The 19,802-nt window shown below is 31.8% G+C and overlaps 1 protein-coding gene across 1 annotated transcript; it reads right to left on the bottom strand.

The window, feature by feature from the left end:
* Positions 1-14: 14 nt before the first annotated feature.
* LOC110801644 (delta(7)-sterol-C5(6)-desaturase) lies at positions 15-6,618 on the bottom strand. The gene is made up of 3 exons (XM_022007018.2): positions 6,185-6,618; positions 1,165-1,470; positions 15-658 (listed from the first exon to the last, which is right to left on the bottom strand). Exons 1-3 carry the CDS (start codon positions 6,417-6,419, stop codon positions 330-332), a joined length of 870 nt encoding a protein of 289 aa, XP_021862710.2. The 5' UTR covers positions 6,420-6,618; the 3' UTR covers positions 15-329.
* Positions 6,619-19,802: the final 13,184 nt, after the last annotated feature.

Raw genomic sequence — 19,802 nt, 5'->3', positions numbered from 1 at the left:
ATGAACACATACAATCCAATAATTAAGTATAAACTTTCAAATATACAACAAATTTTTTGCAGATACAAAATAATTAGTGAGGTTTTACACATAAGTTTGTCAATACAAGAAAAAGGAAGATAACAAGAAATTATAATCTAAACCTAATTAAAATTGCAAATTAATTTTTAATCCCAAATCAAGGATAATTTCCTAATCTTGAATAATTTAATGACAATTATCAGTTTAAATATCACCAGCTAACCCAACCATTGCCATTCCCCTAAACATATAAATACAATCTTAATATGGAGAAGGTACTATACTAATTACTAACATGATTTCACACATTAAGAAAGCTTATTTGGGTCATCGCCATCATCATCATTATCGTCGTCGTCATCGTCAAGTGCAGGGTCTCGAAGGGTTCCGAAAATCCAGTCCATCAACAACGTATAATGGCCATAATTATGTCGATAAGTAGTGTGGTGGATAGTATGGTAACCAGCACCCATAACTGGCCATACATTCCCATGGATACAATCATGAATATTTGCTGTCCATAAAAGTTCCATAAACATGAGGAATATATGTGTAGTAAAGTGGATAGGCACAAGAAATAGTGCACATGAATGCGGAACGGCCTGCAAAATGCCGTCTATGGGATGAAATGCAAGACCTACAACAACCCAAAAATTAAATCGAGTAAGTATATATTACGAAAAATAATATTGAACCAGCACATATCTCAGGTTAGCCAAACAGTTACACAGGTCTAACGCTTGATCGAGTAAGGCTCCGTTTGGTAGGGCGTAAAACGTTTTCATTGAAAACGATTTTCCCCTTTTTTTTTTTATCATTTTACGTTGTTTGGTTGGGTAAGGGATAGAAAACAATTTTCCATTACTCTCTCAAAGATGAAAAACCCTTTTCCATTTGAAAGAGAGGGAAACCACTTTTCCTTCTTTCCTTCTTACCTTCCTCTCCATTCTTCCCCTCAATCTTCACCATCTTCTCCTATTTTACTTTAAATTACCAAATAAAGGAAAACTAGTATGGAATTGTGTTTTCTCTTGAAAACTGTTTTCCATGGAAAATCGTTTTACAATGAAAACGTTTTACGCCTTACCAAACGGAGCCTAAATGAAAAGTTGAACATTTTGGTAGAAATATAACTTAACTTACCAGCAAAAGGAGAAAGAGTATTTTGCTTGTTGTAACTATGATGAAATGAATGGAGGTGCTTGTATAGAGGCTTTATGTCATGTAATTCCCTATGCACCCAGTAAATCCCAAACTCAACGATCAAAAGATAAATTAGCAAGTTCCCCAAATAGGCTACAAAACCAACTTCACTTATCCGAGGGATACACTTTGTCCATCCACTTTCTACTGCGTATTCCGAAATTGTCGGAAGTAGGGTGTACCACGGCATGCCCTTCATTGCTATACATATTTGCAAATACATTGCTCTTCTTGACGGAATGCAATCTAAAATCAATGTCAAATTAACACATAAATCATGCATAGGGAATTAGGTCAATAATCAAATTTTAAAGCTTATCTTCGTCATAAAAGTTGAACACAATGATACATTATATGGACAACAAGCCTGCAGTTTTACCATTAATTAGGCATTTGTCTTCCTAAGATCATCAGTTACAAACGTCGTCTTTGTACTATGATTTTGTTTTCTTCGCCTTATTTATCCTCGTGTGGTTTAAATTTTCTAATCTAATTTTATATGGTTAGAATGTTTTCTTTTGATTTAAAACAATAAACAAAGTGTTAGAAAGGGAGCACTGGAAGGTAGTCAGACAACCCAAAACTGCAAAAGACCAACACCATCCAATTTTGTTATTTTCAAGAAGGTTCCAACATTAGAGCCTTTTACGCAGATATATCTACTGGTTAGACCAGCCTCTTGGGACTTGGTACTTGAAGCTCACATCATAAATTCACACATGCTTATCTTTGACTTTGACTTTCTTAGGTCAACTCGTCAAATACCAATGATCCGCAAAGGCTACTCATGTCTCTCATTGGTCAAGTGCGTAGGTCCTATGACTCACTTCCCCTCTTTTATCTCCTATATTTTGGCCCATTTGATAATCTTAGGTGTTGTACCGTATGGAGGAGGCATAGAGGGTCCACATACCCCATAGATATGTGTATGCTACCGATAACTCTGATGAGTAAGTAATACTCTATCCGTTTTAAAATCATAGTCATGTTTGACTAATACATACGAAGTATATTTTAAGAAAATTGGAATATAGTGTGTGGAAATTGAAATATACGGAGTAGTACATTAATGATTAATTTATACTCCCTCTATTTCTGGTTGTTTGTTACGTATTTATTTTAAGGTGTTTCACAATGTTTGTTACGTGGGAGTATCTTTCCATTTATAAACTTATTATACTATCATTTTTTGTGTCATCTTTTAAATTTAATTGGTCCAATTTTTTCAACTCATTAAATTTCTTTACAATTTTCCAAATATATTAAGTTATCAATCTTTGTGCTTTTCAATTATTAGTTCATTTTATAAATAAAACAATTTTATTGGTTGTTGTAATGATTAGTGGATTGAGGTTTTACTTGGGTGTATTTTTTTAATTAAAAAAAAATCTTTATTATACGTTAATAAACGTGCAAAAGTTCAAAGATAACAAACAAAAAGAAACGGAGGGAGTACATGTAAAAAGGATTAAGTACATTGGGAAGGGGTATAGTACATGAGGAAGGGTTCAATGTACTTTTTTGTTTGTGATCCCAAATAAGGATAATATAGGAAGGATTTTATATTAAAATAAGAAAACATGACTATCATTATGAGACGCCCGATTTGAAATATAAGACTGTAATTTTGGGACGGATGGAGTACAACCTTTCCAAAACAGTATATTTGACCTACAATCTTAGTAGCATATCAACTTTGTCTTTTAAAGGTGCGGGGTTGTGTTGAAGGAGAGAAGCTGTCATGGAAGGGGAGAAGGAGACAAAAAGAAAAAGTGGGTTATCAACAGGTCAAATACCGTTTTGGGAAGATACTTTTCAAAGCTTAGATTATTCCTGAATTAATAAAAAAAATCATGCTATTTTATAAGACGGACAAAGGTTGGTTATTTTTTACAAATTTTTCAATGTTATATATTTTCTCTGTTCTTTAAATATTGTACCATGTTGAATTTACGCTTCTCAACACACAATTTTAATTTGACTCTTGAACTCTCGAATATGCATAGTAAAAGTTTAAAAAAAATTGATATTTAAAAAGTATATATATATATATATATATATATATATATATATATATATCTCGATATGAATCTAACAAAATTCTACAGAGTACATAATTACATATTTTCTTACGTATATTAAACAAAAGATGGTCAAAGGCACACCATGAATAGTAAAAAAAAAAGTCAACATGGTGCGATATTTGTGGAATGGGGAAAGTAATACTCCTAGTGAAGCAAGTGGATAGCTAACAATAACAAAAAGTCTTGCACGCACGCGGTGTACAATAAAAAAAATTGTACATCGAGATAATCCATTTTTGATAACTTTGACTCAGTAACATATTTTGGTTTAACTTTTTATATTATAAAAAATTCATGGATAAATATTCAAAAGATTACATGGTTACTTTATACGAAGTACATTATTAGTGATTTTTGTAGGAGAATCTTTATTACAGATTTTTTTATCATTAAAGAAGATAATTTTACATTGTATTATGATAACTTTTAAGCATTTTAACTTAACTTTATTTATGCCTTATACTATTTATTGCACACCAGCCTTAAATAAGAACTTGTGTAACTATAAAATTAAAAATAAAAATAGAATAAAGCAAGTGAAGTTACCAAAAATTGAATTGTTTATTCTTTAAAAAAAATTGAATTTTTATGATTTTAATGGATCCATGGGAAATAATAAATAATTGAGTAATGATTGTTGAAGTTACTAAAAATAGACATGTAACTCTTAATAAAATACAGCCCGAAGTAGTAATTATAACTCTTAATAAAATACGGCTGAAAATTATAATTGTAATTTCTAAATAATATGGGGAGGGTAAAACAAGTTTAAATCACTTCAGATAAATCAGACAAATAACTTTTTTTCATAGGATTTCACACACAACAGAACCGTTAGATCCTACACATCAAAATGCAATGTTCTTAAAAGTTTAAACCCCCTGAATTTATTAGTCTTACGAGTACATAAAAGAACAATGGTCTTCCAGTCATCCCCCCATTGACTTCTTCAAGGCCTTCGAGATTCCAACAAACAAATGAGAATACTCCGGAGAACGAAGTATTATAGTACGAAGTATTATATTATACTAATAATTAAGTTGCATAATCCACATAGGTTAATGATGCAATTAGCAAAACAAATATACCCTCGAAACATTCTGGAACATCATTATTGTAGTTCCAGTTTCAAACCCTTGTACCTGATAGAGTATAAAACTAATCTTGGGGCTTCAGTCATAAGTTTAAGCTTTTGGTTGAGTTGGTCCCTTGACATGGTATCAGTGCCAACGTGACGCAAAGGTCACGGGTTCGAATCTCATCCACCCCTCATTTCAAAGTGGAATGTTTCGCGCTATGTATGAGCATGCCTATGCTGCATCCACACTTCAAGCCTAAATGGCTTTCATGTGAGAGGGAGTGATAGAGTACAAAACTAATCTTGGGGCTTCAGTCATAAACTTAAACTTTTAGTTGAGTTGGTCCCTTGACAGTCCCAAAATAGCACCCTCTAGATCTCTAATCAGGGTTATCGGGAGGAGTTGATCAACTCGTTTATTTAGGCGGTAATAGTAAAAAATTTCATTCCGATTCATTATCGTTTTTTAGGGAAATGTTACGAGTTGATTATTATGTTAACAAAAAAACAACACCACCAACCAAAGTGGTCAATTAGTGTACGTAACATGACTAGAATTTACGGAGTATCTATTACGCGTTACGTCCTATTTATTACAAAGTGTTTCCGAAACGTAGTAAAACATGAAAACCACCTCTAAAATGATTAAAGTACCTTTGTGCCGGCCATAGACAACCACCTGACATAATTAACCAAGATAATTTATTACGGAGTAATCAATTAGCTTTACAAGTCCACATGAAAAAACCCTCACATCAAACGAGAGAAGCACCTTCTATCGTTCTATTCTATGATTCCAATTCCATCATTTCCATCCTTCAACCCTACCTGCCTCTCACTTTAACTAAATAAATACTCTAAATTTAAAAAACAGTCAAGTCTGGCAGTTTTTGTAAAAGACCGTCACTTTACTACTTTAAGCTAAATGTGTTATGACAATTAACTAAATGTAAAACAGTCTGATAAAAGACCAGGTGCAAACAAAAAGGCAAATACTACGCCGTACTAGTCTAAAATTTAGTAAATAATCCATGAAATCATTAAAACTTTAAAGTCACACCGCCCATACCATATATCGGAGTACAAATTCTTAGGCGAATCCAAGTGTACCGGATGGTGTTTTTTTTATGTCCATTGATGGACCCGTTTACGGTATTGGAATCATCCTTCCTTCCGTACAAATTAAATTCAATCGTCAAATTGTCCATTCTAATTATAGAATGATAGTGACGATTCTTACAACCCCACTTGACCAATAAATCTCCTGAAAAACTCATCCGTAAGAAAAAGCACAATAGCTTAGGGAGTGTTTGGGTTGGAGTAAAACATTTTTCTGTAAATTGATTTGACATTTGTAATCGTATTAGGTTAGTTTGTTATCGTAAGGGTATAATTAAAATAATTTTCCAATAACTCTCAATATGCCAGAAAACATTTTACATTTAAAAAGAAGAAAGCATTTTTCCACTTTTCCTTCTTACCTTCTTCTATTTCCCATCAATCCACCACTCCCCTATATTCCCATTTTCATTTGCTATGTGAATTTTCTCATAAAGTACCAAACAAAAGAAAACTAGTTGGAATTATATTTTTCCTTACAAATATTTTTTTAGGTAAATTCAATTTTTATTAGAAAATGTTTTCCATCAAACCAAACAGGGTCTATCATAGATAGAACCACAAATGACAAATGACAAATGACAAATGAGAGTAGTCGAATTTGATATCAGCTAAAGACAGTGATAATCACATTAGTAAAAATAGATAAATACAGTAAAAAGGGTGAAAAGAGAAGTACCTTTAGGAACATATAGGTTGCGCTTCCAATAATAAATAACAAAGCACCAAAGAAAGCTAGAACCCAAGTACAAAGAGACAGCACCAATGTAGTTTCTGAGCCATGTTTGGAAAAAATGGGGAAGATTATCCCACATCACCGTCGGCAAAATACATCCCAATACAATGCGGTTATAAAAACTAGTCTCTTCAACAAACAACGCTTTATGTTCTTCACTCGTGATATTTCCGAACATTTTTCTTTTATACTGTTGTACGGTGAAGATCCTCGATAGATCTTTGGTGAGATCGAAATATATCAACAAAATCACGAGTCAAAAAGAAAGAAAAATAAAAAGGTACTCCGTACTTTATTTTTGGGTGTTTTTTGTTGTTGTTATGAATTGGGTGAAGCAGAAGGTGAAAGAGCTTTTGAAGTTAGAGAGAGAAAAGGTTATGTCGTTTTTGGGAGTGGAGAGAGTTAAGGTGTTTATATAAATAGGGGTAACCGTAGGGGTTGGACACAAGCCGAACCGAGCCGAACTCTAATAGGCGTGGCTTGGTTTGGTTATTTTTTCCCGAGTTTGAATTCAAGGTCGAGAAGTTCGAGCTTTAAAATCCTTATCGAGCCAGGCTTGATAAAAATTCTTTGAGTTCGAGCCTAGTTTCGAGCTTATTCGAGCCTTGATTCGATAAATTGATAAACCATATTCTACCAATAGGTACTATAATATTACTAATAATTTTATTAATCTAACATTATATTAGTATTTTACTTGGATAAGTTATGTAAAATATTATCCCTTATTTGTCATTTAATTGATAGTTTGGATAATGGTATTAAAGAATATATAAAAATCTCATATATATGCATTCGAGCAGAACACCATTGAGTTTGAGTTTGTGTTTGTGTTTGGTCCGTTTATTTATTGAACCATAAATATAAGCTCAAGCTTGGTTCATGTACAAACGAATCAAGCTCGAGCCGAGCTCTTATCAAACCGATTCCGAACTGTTCACGAACAGTTCTGTTCGTGTCCACCCCTAGGGTAAGTTAATTAATCCAGTTTTCTTTTAAGGAAATTTTAGATTATGTTCAAAGTAATTTATTTATTTATTTATTTTGAAAGGAGAAATTCTAAATCTCAGGTTGCGGCTTCGAGCCTTTCACAAGAAGTGAAATCGACAGTTATGGACTTATGGGTACGTGGATTGCAAGTATGTAATAAAAAAAAAATCTTATAATCGAGTAAAAATCAATCTTTGCCCTACCATTTGTATTAATCTAAATTAAAATCTACTTCCCTTCGTTTTTATTAGTCTTTCACATTGCATCGTGTACATTTGTCATTTCACATATTTGATCATCAATATAATTTTTTTAACTTCGATTAATAAATAAAAAATGTATTTAGACGAATTAAAAAAGACACGTGACTATGTTAATTTTTTTTCTTTTATGTTGCAATAAAATAGTAGATTTTCTCAAATTCTAAAGGTTTAAAACATGAAAAACATTAAGAACCGAGGAAGTACTTTGTAAGTATGAGGAATTTTTAATTATTGGAATGTGTAATTAATGTTAATGGATTAATTAAAGAAATTTAGGATACCAATTTCTTATTTTTTTAATATTTCTATAAGACTAATCACCTTGGATATGTATTAACAGTAAAGAATCACCTTGGTTTTTTTTGTTAGTGTAGAATCACCTTGGATATGTTAAGACCTAACTATATGTATCAAAACAAATCCCAACAACTAGAGAAAAAGAACAAAGTAATTGGGTCTATATACATTTAATTTAAAGTTAACTTTATCATAAATTTAGATTCTCCGTGTGCACTACTTCATATTTAAGAGACGGAAAATGAGACCATATACATGAACCACACTTTTTACTCGTAAAGTCATAATGACGGACATACACATAGTATTTCAGGTTAATCGCATCACTTGAATCTCATTTATCATTTACGGAAATCATATTAATAATATTTGTACAGTTGGTATTAGTAATACGGAGTACTCCGTAGATGTTTAATAATTGAAGAGGATCTAAGTTGCTTATTGTAGAGGCAGACGTGCAGTCCCTTTGTCCTAATGTCCTTCACCGCATGAGTGGTAGCCTGACCCGTTCTTTCCCCTTATTTTATTTATTTATTTATTTATTTATTCTTTTAGGTGAATTGATCATTCAAGATCATTACCTAACCTTTAAGTACAACTTTGAGCGAACACCCGCACGTGCAATGACTTTTTAGAAGAATTATACAGAGTACGGATTAATTCTGTAATACTCTCTCCGTCTCTTTTTGTTCTTTACGTTTTCTTTTTTGAGTATTTTAAAATGTTCTTTACATTTTCTTTTATATTATCACATAAATTACTTAATATTTCATTAAAATTTGTGTCCAATTATTATTTTAACCAATTAAATTCATTGGGTCCATTTAATCTCTCCCACTTTTCCATTGGGACATTAAATTTTTCTCATTTCTCAATATCAGAATTTTGATAAAAGTGAAAACATTATAAATAAACATAATTTATCTTGTTTAAATAAAAAAGTGAGGAATCTCGATGCAAATTAATTAATCGTTAAAACGCGTGAAAAATACCAAACATAAAAAATAAAAGGAGACGGAGGGAGTACCATTCGTAATAGTACCAGTCCTTGTTACTGTATTACGGAGTACTACTACGGCGAGATAGGCAGAACGTGGCATTCCGGTTCTGGTTTATGCAGCCCGTTGAATTTGACTAATTAGAGTCAAGGGGCGAAGAATGCATTATTGATTACTGTAATTAGTGAATGAAATATGGAAGTTTGGCATGTTTCAACTTGGCTGGTCCGGCCTATGGCTATACCAGCTATACTATTGAGTATTGGCCCCTCAACTCATCCTATTTTCAGGTAATTATTTAATGTCACACTTTTTCAAGGATACCTCTTTAACCAACTCTATAATTACATACTCTTTCCATTCCATTATACTTGTATGTCTTGGCTTAGTGGTTAAGAGAGGGCTTGTGTACAACAGGTCTCAGTTTCAAATCCATCCGCCCTCATTTGTAATTTATATTGCCCATGTGGCTCATTCCCACCAAAAAAACTCGCATAATATTCTTTATTGAGAAAATGAACAAGCTCGAAGGGCAAGTGTTTAAGGATCATTTATTAAACGAGTTTTGATCCAACACCATCGTGTTCGACTCGTTAATGTTCATATATGAACATCTTGTTTATAGCTCGTATATGTTATTTGTATAATATGAAAAGTATATATTTCCCCAAAAATCATATAACTAATTATAAGATATATTATTTAGTATAATTGTTAAATCCAATATTTTTCTGAAGTCACTTAAGAAGTATTTAAGTTTCTCTTTTATTTTCATAAAAGCAGAATAAATTGCAAAACTCATTATTTAACATCGTACGATTTAGAGCTCGAACTCGAAATACAAACGAGCAAACTCAAGTCGAGTCCGAACAAGTATTTTGCTAAACGAGCTCGGTTCAATTAAAAAATAGAAGCTCATTAAAGCTCGATCATGCTCGAACACTAATATTCCTTAACAAGTCAATTTAGCTCGACAAAATTAATACTCGGCTCAACTCAGCTCGTCTCATTTACAGCTGTAATTATGAAATCATATTTAAAACAGGGACCATTTTCAAATTTTATTTTCAATCACTAGTGTAAAAAAATATCATTTTCCTAATAGTAGTTGAGAAGAAGATAGTTACCAAAATAAGTAGTACATCCTTCAGCCAATGTCAAAATAAAAATAATACTTACTACGAACCAAACAAGCCAGCAAAATAAGTATGTAGTCCTAGGCCCTAAGCAATCTAAACTTGCAAATCTAATTCACAAAACGAAAAGAAAACCATCATAATCACATTTGTTGTAATTCTTAACAATCCAATGTTAACTCTTGACGTGTTGGAGTATATATTTATCTCTATTAGATAAGGGAACTCCTGAAATCAATTTAGTAATTGCACTTTTAATGTCCCCTTATAGAATAAACTAAAGTACCCTATTAACCATAAATTATATTATTATTATTTATTAATTTATTAAATGCAATAAACAGGAAAAAGATAAATCACGTCCTTGGAGAAACAAAAGGCAAAGAGTCAAGAATAAAAGGGTAATTACCAAAAAAAAAATAACTTAATGATAGCAAAAATCAAAATTTGTACAATAGTAAAAAAACAACAACACGTATCCTATATCAGTGCATCTCCTGTGAGACCAGTCACACCATCAACTTGATGGTGTGACGAACGTGAAACCAATATCGCATCTCCCCTAAAACTATAAAAAAAAGTAACAGATCTAAACTATAGAAGTAACATACCTAAACTAAAAAAGTACCTCCTCTAAAATTATAAAAAAAAGGGTGCTAAATGCAGCATGGTTTTACTTGACGTAACCCTTTTTTCTTTCATTTGTTTCATTCTGAAGAAAAAAAACCTAACCCCCACTTTTATTGTTTTCTCTCAACCTTTTCCCCTATTATTTTTGTTCACGTAAACTTGAGTTTTTTTAGTGTAACGTGTACGTGATAAAATTAGAATAAGTATTTAGATTGACATGGACTTTTTTTTTGAATTGGAAGACCTTGGAATTGAGATAATATCCGTTTTTTTCTATTTTTTTCGAGTCACTTCATGTAACTTATATGAAATATACACTTCCATTTTGTACAGATTGAACAAAACAGAATTAGTTATTTCGTATAGATTGAACATAGTGGAACTAACTATTTCGTACAGATTGAACAAAATAGAGTTACTATTTCATACAGATTGAACAAAATATAGTTAACTATTTCATACAGAAACCAAAGAATTAAAAAGGGTATTTCTGGTTTTTTACAGGGGTGCGCCAAAGTAATTGAAGGTTGCGTATAGCAACCGTGAAAAAATAACATGTCTAAACTATAGAAGTAACATACCTAAACTAAAAATGTACCTCCTCTAAAACTATTCCGTATAAAAAAAAAGTAATATGTCTAAACTATAGAAGTAACATACCTAAACTAAAAAAGTACCTGATCTAAAATTATAAAAAAAAAGTAACATGTCTAAACTATAGAAGTAACATACCTAAACTAAAAAAAATACCTCCTCTAAAATTATTTTAAAAAAAAGGTAACATGTCTAAACTATAGAAGTAACATACCTAAACTAAGAAGGTATCTCCCCTAAAACTACTCCGTATAAAAAAAGTAACATGTATAAACTATAGAAGTAACATACCTAAACTAAAAAAGTACTTCCTCTAAAATTATAAAAAAAAAATAAAAAAATGTAACATATCTAAACTATAGAAGTAACATGCCTAAATTAAGAAGGTATCTCCCCTAAAACTACTCCGTATAAAAAAAAAGTAACATGTATAAACTATAGAAGTAACATACCTAAACTAAAAATAGAACCTCCTCTAAAATTATAAAAAAAAGTAACATGTCTAAACTATAGAAGTAACATACCTAAATTTGCAAGTGTGAACTGGTCTCACCATCAGTTGATGGTGAGGACAGTCTCATATAAGAATTTGGGTTTCTATATTCATCTTAGGAGTAGATTATTACGGAGTAAACTATGACTAAAGGGTAAGATATGGGCCAAATAAATATTAAACGGTGTAAAAATAATCTCCAACTCGAAGTAATGTAAATGCCGCTTTAGGCATAAATGGTTACTCACTTACTCCATGTCATTTTTCAAAGAGTTCAAAAAACGAAATTTTACTATCTAATTAATGTTGTAACTATTCCAATGTATGAATCTCATAATATAATGTATACGGATTTTTTAACTCAAATTGTGATATGACATACATAAATTAATATCGAATTTGGTTTTATAGGTTATTGGTTCGACTTGTTGTAGAATTCTCCTTCTAGGATGAATTATGTTTGAGAGAATTGAAAAGATTGAGAGAGAGAAAAAAAAAGGAATAGAGTTGTATTATTGAATTAATTGACTGAAATACAATGAACATGGTGCATATATATACAGCTTGGGTAAACACATTCAGTGATGTGTTTAAGCCAATCACAATGCTTGATTTTTACACCTCAAATCATTACAGCAACTTACAATCATAAATAGAGTGCCAAAGCCTTATAACAACCTCTTGATCTCTAACTGAATTCAGTTAGAGATGCTTCTAGAAGCTGATTTGGAATATATTGCATTACTGGGTTTTGTTATTGTGCTGATGTATGCTTGCATTGGTGATGTATGGCTGCATTGTTGTACTTCATTCGTTCAGTGATTGGTCAGCATGATGACATTGCTGTAAACCAACACCTCCCCCCCCCTCAAACTAGGCATAGGAAACACATTGACCATGCCAAGTTTGCTGGATAATGACCTGTGTTGCGCACCAGGAAGTATTTTGGTAAAAATATCAGCAAGTTGATTCTGAGTGGGAAGATAGCTTAACTGAAGTAACCCATCTAAGACCTTATCTCTAGTGAAATGACAATGAACTTCAATGTGTTTTGTCCTTTCATGAAAGATGGGATTGGTAGCAATGTGTATGGTTGATTGGTTGTCACAATGTAGTTCAACAGGCTTCAAATTAGTGACACCAAGTTCTTCAAGCAATCTGATTATCCAAGTAACCTCTCCAGCAGCTTGAGACATAGCTCTATACTCAGCTTCAGAAGAGCTTTTAGAAATTGTAGATTGTTTCTTAGACTTCCAACTGATAGGAGAATTGCCTAGTAGAAGAACATACCCTGTGACAGATCTTCTTGTAGTAGGGCAAGCAGCCCAATCTGAGTCAGAAAAGGCTTGGAGAGTAAGCTTATCAGTTGATCTTAATAAAATTCCTTGACCTGCAGTGTTGCTAATGTATCAAAGAGTGTGAGTAAGTGCCTCAATATGTTGGAGTTTAGGAGAATGCATAAACTGACTAGGGATTGAACAGCAAAAGAAATGTCAGGCCTTGTATGTGTTAGAAAATTCAGCTTTCCCATGGTATCTTCTATTCACATATCAAACTTTGATCCTAGGGCAACCCCATGTGAATTAAGCAACACTACTATGCGACCTCGCACAACATATTTCACCCTGCTTAGCTATTGGAAGAAAATTAGTAGTTCAAAAAGTTTTATCTCTACTATAACAGTATAACTAAATACTTTTCTGATTATAATTAGTTTATGTTCTCAATACAATTAAAAGAGAAATTATTTACATTTATGCAGCCTAATGGACGCTGATGATAACTCCACTAATTAAAAACTTTAATATATAATATTCTTATAATGATAGTTATTGTCTACAAATCGACTGGGGTGGAGTATTGCATGTGGTTAGAGAAGTGTATTGCAAACAAATATGTGGTGATTATTTACAATAACACAAATTTAAGTTTTTATATAATCTCGCGCGCAAAGCGTGTATATAAGACTAATATACTACACTAAAACGTACAGTGTCCATTAAATCATACTTTCCTCCTAAAATTTCCTAAACCTTTTTCAAAAAATAAATAAATTATACTCTTAGCATACATGCAATAGTTTTAAAAAGTTAATCAATCATCAATACTATAAACTAAAAGACACATCAGTAATGACACGTATCATCTCCAGGTGTGTCCTTACATTTTAGTTAAAGAATCTTTTAAAAAAATCTAATTTCTTGATTTATTATTATTATTTTTTTCCAAAATTACGATTTCATGTATATTATGGCAAGAATTAACATGATATATTAATACTAATTTGAAAAATATATGTCAGGAATGGGAAAATCAAAAATTTTATGTTATTATTATTTTTATAATATATGTTGTAAGTTGCTACTCCGTAATAGCAATATAGTATTTTGATTTTCATAAACCTTTTTCAAATAAAAATATATACTCTTAGCCTACATGCAATAGTTAAAAAAAATAATGTGTAATTATATGTCCATATCCAAACAAACAATTATTATTATTATTATTATTATTATTATTATTATTATTATTATTATTATTATTATTATTATTATTATTATTATTATTATTATTATTATTATTATTATTATTATTATTATTATTATTATTATTATTATTATTATTATTATTATTTATTTTCTTCCATTTTATGTAGCGGGTACGAGTATGGTTACAGTTAGGGATATCATTCAATTTTAAAATAAAACTATTATCTGATAAAGGTATCATAAGTTTTTTTGCCCAATTTAAGTATTTTTCGTCGAAACCCTAAACACCAAAGATTGCAGTAATCAGTTTATAATTCAGGTAAATATTAATTTTATCTAATTTTCCAACAACCCATGATAAAATTTGATATGATTTTGTTTTAAATAAATTAGTCAGAATAGAGAAAAAAATTTATTTAGTCTCATCTGTGCGTTGCACGAGACCTACCTTGTACTAAATATTAAAAGACACACCAAGAATGACACATGTCATCTCCTGGTGTGTCCTTAGATATTTTTTTTGCTAAATATAATTTTAATTAAAGAATCTTTTAAAATATCTAATTTCTTGATTTTTCCTTATTATTTTTTTCAAAATTACGATTTCATGTGTATTATGAAATAAGAAAGAAAATGGTGGACTAGCTGATATTATATCAATTAATGAAAGAGCCCAATGCAAAAAAAAAAAAAAAAAAGAAAAGAAAAAAAAAGCATGTTGGGTCTTTGAAACGGTTCAAATCATTTTGAGAATAAAAAGTTTGACCTACTTTACCGAGAAAGTCTACGGTCCGAATCCGTATAGCCCTAGTAAATTTATATACTATCTAACGAATAAATATTAATTTATTAAACTAAATAGTTTAATAAATTTGTATATTTCATTCGGTTGTTGTTTAAAAACAATCAGTTGGCTCTTTTCAAAATAAATATATATTAATATTGTCAAAAAGACTTTTCAAATTCTTCTGATCCCTCTGTCCAAATTAGTTGCTATACTTATCTTTCCACAAAATTTTAAGGTGATAAGTATTGTTTGGTTATCAATTGTTATTTTATTGAAAAAGTAGATGTGATAGGAGTTAGTGAGGTATTTTTTTTAATTGAATGAGAAAGGGTGTGAGGACAAAAAGTTAGTGAGCTATTTTTTTTAATTGAATGAGAGAGGGTACGTGTATGGTTACAATTACGATATCATTCAATTTTAAAAGAAACAGTTACCTGATAAAGGTATGACAAGTTTTTTTTGCCCAACTTAAGTATTTTTGTCGAATCCCTAAACACCTGAGATTGACTAATCACTTTATAATTCGAATAAAATAATAATTTTCTCTAATTTTCAAACACCCTTAATAAAATTTTATATTATTTTGTTTTATTAAGAAATTATTTAAAATAAACTAGTCAGAATAGAGATTTTTTTTTTTATTTAGTCTCATTCGTAGATTGCACGGAACCTAACCTAGTATATAATAAAGATAAGTCCTACAAAAATAAATAAATACGGAGTAATCAATTTGATGTTAGATACGAAATATTTGAAAATATTTATAATCAATTTGTTTTTGCCATTGTTTGCTTTTCATGTTTTTTTTTTCTTCTCTTTCTTTGGTTTATTCTCAATTCATTCTTGGAGTGTTCCCAATTTTTTTTTGGGTTTTTCCTAGATTTTTCTAGGTTCTTGATTCTCATCCATTGATGAGAATTTTATATTTAGGGTTTCAATAATTGAGAAGTTGGTTTGGAGTCATACGATTTTAAGATTTATCTTCAACTCGTTCAACTCGTTGACAAGAACATTCATGCGCAGATGCAAAGGGTTCTATTTGAAAAGATGCGAATTGAAAACATCGAAAATCTCTACTCGCGTCAAGCTAAAAGCGGTGGAGTACGAGCTATGCTTTAAGATGCGGAGTAATAATTGTTGTGGTTCAACAATTATGTATTTTATTTTCTAAATTTGTGATATACAATCTATTTTATCATTGTAAATATTGTATGATTGATTGTTAACGATTATTTAACGACATTGTTCTTTCCCGTCAAAAAGTAATCAAATACACCTATATATTTTTAATAAATATATAAAACACTGGCACCATTCCTTGCGCGTCCATTTAATAACAATGTACTACGAATATATACTAGTTTGAAAAATAAAAATAAACAAGTGTTAATAAAATGTTTAATTTGATGTCTATAGTTAGACGAAACAATAATGGAGTAATAGTCACAAGTAATAAACAAATTACGGGAAGGAAACGATAACATCAATTTTGAATACATTATTTGTTTTTGAAAGTCATTATAAGTGGTTGAATGTAATTGAACCAATATAGGCAATACGTAGTAGATGACAATTTTTTATTTTTTTTAATTTTTTAATAGGTAAGAAGAAGGGACCCTAACTGAACCAGCACCTAGCACAGGTGAACCAGCTCAGCTCCGCAAGTCATCGCTTGAGCCACTCCCAAGCATTTCGCAGTTCATGGGGCTCGAACTTGTGACCATCAAGTCACAAGGTGAGTTCCCCACCACCAACTCCACCAACTTATGTTGGTTGTAGTAGATGACAAATTGAAAAGGCAATATTAAAGATAAAATGTGTATTTGTTTATTTTATTCCAGAACTCTAATTCCCCTTTGCTTCAAACTCACTCCATACGTCTTCTACACATTTGAAATTTTATTATGATTTGAAAGGTTATCAACTCTTAACCTAGTTTGATTAAACTCCATAAATGTCAATATCGGAATCAGACTGGATATATACGATTCAATTGTTCTTTCCTATTGATAGAATGTGTTTATCTCATATTCCCTCACGTGGCCTATCTTCATTTGAGTTTTCAGCATAAATCAATCAATGTTGGCAAATTATTTTTCTACTATTAGTCCTTTCGTTTCCTTTCCTTTCCTTTAAGACTGTTCCAATTAATGAAGTATGCTTTAATCGTGGTCTGTGGCCGTGGCCCGGTAGCCGGTAGGCACCAATAAGACTGCTACAGCTCGATCAGTTTTAGAACCTTGTTATCTCATGGAACTTCCACGTACCTTTTTGGTCCCACCAAAACCATTTCGTAGTTTTTTTGTGGATTGGTTGATTTCAAGCTCTACAACTATAGTTTTTGTTGGTTATTATTACATTAAATACAATAATTTAGAAGAGGAATGCTAACTTGCTAAGAAAGGTGGCAAGAAAGTCAGCCTGTCTAAGTATAGTGGCAACACCAATTCTGAAAAGAAGAAAGTGAGTCAACCCACTTCTGAATCTAAATGCTTCTACTGTAAAAAGAAGGGGCATTGGAAGAGAGATTGCTTGAAGCTAAAGGAAGATCGTGACGAATGGAACTGTCTGTTCCATCTTCAGATATTTTCGTTATAGATTGTAAACTTGCCTTTTCAATTTCTTGGGTATTAGATACAGGTTGTGGCTCACACTTATGTTCCAATTCACAAGGGCTAAGAAGAAGTAGAAAGCTGAGTAAGGGAGAAGTCGGCCTACGAGTTGCTGCATTAGCTGTAGGCACTTATTATTTGTCGTTGCCTTTTGGGCTAGTTTTGGAACAGGAAGAATGTTTCCATGTTCCAAGTATTACTAAAAACATCATTTATTTTCTTACTTAGATGCTGAGGGATTTAACTTTGAAATAAAAGACAATAGTTGCTCGTTTTATTTTAAAGAGATGTTTTATGGATCTGCTAAATTAGTTATGGACTTTATGTGCTAGATCACGACAAACAAGTTTATAATATAAATACTAAAAAGGCCAAAATAAATGATTCAGATCTCACATATCTGTGGCATTGTCGATTAGGCCATATTAACATGAAAAGCATGGAAATGCTTCAGAAAGAAAAAATTCCAGAGCCATTTTTTAGAGGATTTTGGCAAATGTGAATCATGCTTACTTGGCAAAATGACAAAGCAACCTTTTTCTAAGAATGGAGAAAGAGAAAGTAATATATTGGGATTAATCCATACAGATGTATGTGGACCAATGAGTTCAAATGCTAGAGGTGGTTTCAGCTACTTTATCACTTTCACTGATGACTTCAGTAGATATGGTTATGTCTACCTAATGAAGCATAAGTTTGAGTCCTTTGACAAATTCAAGGAATTTCATAATGAAATAGAGAATCAACTAGGCAAGAAGATTAAAGCTAAGTATTGCAGTATGATAGAGATTAGAGGCAGTGAATATCCGAGCTATGAATTTTAACACCATGATGGAATGTTGTGTCAGAACGGAGGAATAGTACCTTGATAGACATGGTTAGATCAATGAAGGGTCAGGTCAAACTTCCAATATAATTTTGGGGACATGCACTAAACACAACTGCACTCACACTAAATAGAGCTCCGTCTAAAGCTGTCGAAAAGATTCCATATGAGTTATGGTTTGGAAAGCCTCCAAATGTGTCTTTTCTTAAGATTTGGGGTTGTGATGTATACGTCAAACGATTAATTTCATAAACTTCAACCAAAATCTTACAAATGTATCCTTGTGGGCTACTCAAAGGAAACAAAGGAGTATTACTTCTACAATACATCTGAGAACAAAGTGTTTGTTGCTCAAGATGGTATCTTTTTGACCAAAATCTTACAAATGTATCCTTGTGGGCTACTCAAAGGAAACAAAGGAGTATTACTTCTACAATACATCTGAGAACAAAGTGTTTGTTGCTCAAGATGGTATCTTTTTGGAAAGACAATACATACATTTTCAAAATGACAAATGGGAGAAAAGTAGACCTCGAAGAATTTCGAGTCAAACAACAAACTCTAGAGAATGATCATGATGACATTCAGGTTAAACTCAGAGATCTTTAGAAGTATCTGGTGAGAATCAAGAACCAACAAGAAATGTAACCCCGTGTAGATCGCAAAGGTATAGGTCTCAACGAGAGAGATATGAAGGTATTTTGATGAATGAGAGCCATGAAATTCTATTGCTGGAAATAGATGAGCCTGCGACTTACAAACAAGCTATGACGAGCCCTAGATCCAAGCAATTGTTAGAAGCCATGCAATTTGAATTAGACTCCATGTCTGAAAACCAAGTTTGGGATTTGGTCGATTTGCCATATGGCTACCAAGCCATAGGAAGCAAATGAATTTTCAAGTTGAAAAAGGACAAGGATGAGAAACTGAAGTTTTCAAAGCTAGATTGGTTGCAAAAGGATACAAGCAAGTCCACGGTGTGGATTACGATGAAACATTTTCACCAGTTGCAATGCTTAAGTCTATTCGGATAATGTTAGCAGTCGCTGCTTATTACAATTACAAAATATGACAAATTAATGTCAAAACCTATTTCTTAAACGGCCTTTTAATAGAAACTGTGTTTATGACACAACCTGAGGGTTTTGAGGATCCAAAGAATGCTAAAAAGGTATGAAAGCTTAAGAAATTTGTTGTGGGCAAAATTACCGTGCCTTTGTGTACCAATGAGGACGTGACACATGGCACGTATTGCGCCCCCTAAGCAGAAATCATACGAAGTCTACTCCGAGGCATGAGTATTAATCTAGGTATCTACAATGTATGTATTTAAGTGTGTATAAATGTATGTATAAAACCTATACCTGGAAAGGGGCTTAATTAGTATGTATCCCAAGTGAATGACTAAGCACAATAGGCCCAAACAGCCCACTATTGCCAAAAGAG

Source organism: Spinacia oleracea, chromosome 1 (assembly GCF_020520425.1).
Source record: "Spinacia oleracea cultivar Varoflay chromosome 1, BTI_SOV_V1, whole genome shotgun sequence".
Taxonomy (NCBI): Eukaryota; Viridiplantae; Streptophyta; class Magnoliopsida; order Caryophyllales; family Amaranthaceae; genus Spinacia; species Spinacia oleracea.
Note: the sequence above shows the minus strand (reverse complement) of the source record. Positions and strands in the feature narration are given on the sequence as shown.

Coding starts and splice junctions, on each gene's coding strand:
- LOC110801644 (XM_022007018.2), bottom strand. CDS start 6,419: ATGTTCGGAAATATCACGAGTGAAGAACATAAAGCGTTGTTTGTTGAA. Junction 1,471..6,184: donor CAACCTATATGTTCCTAAAG/GTACTTCTCTTT, acceptor CATTGATTTTAG/ATTGCATTCCGTCAAGAAGA. Junction 659..1,164: donor TACTCTTTCTCCTTTTGCTG/GTAAGTTAAGTT, acceptor GGGTTGTTGTAG/GTCTTGCATTTCATCCCATA.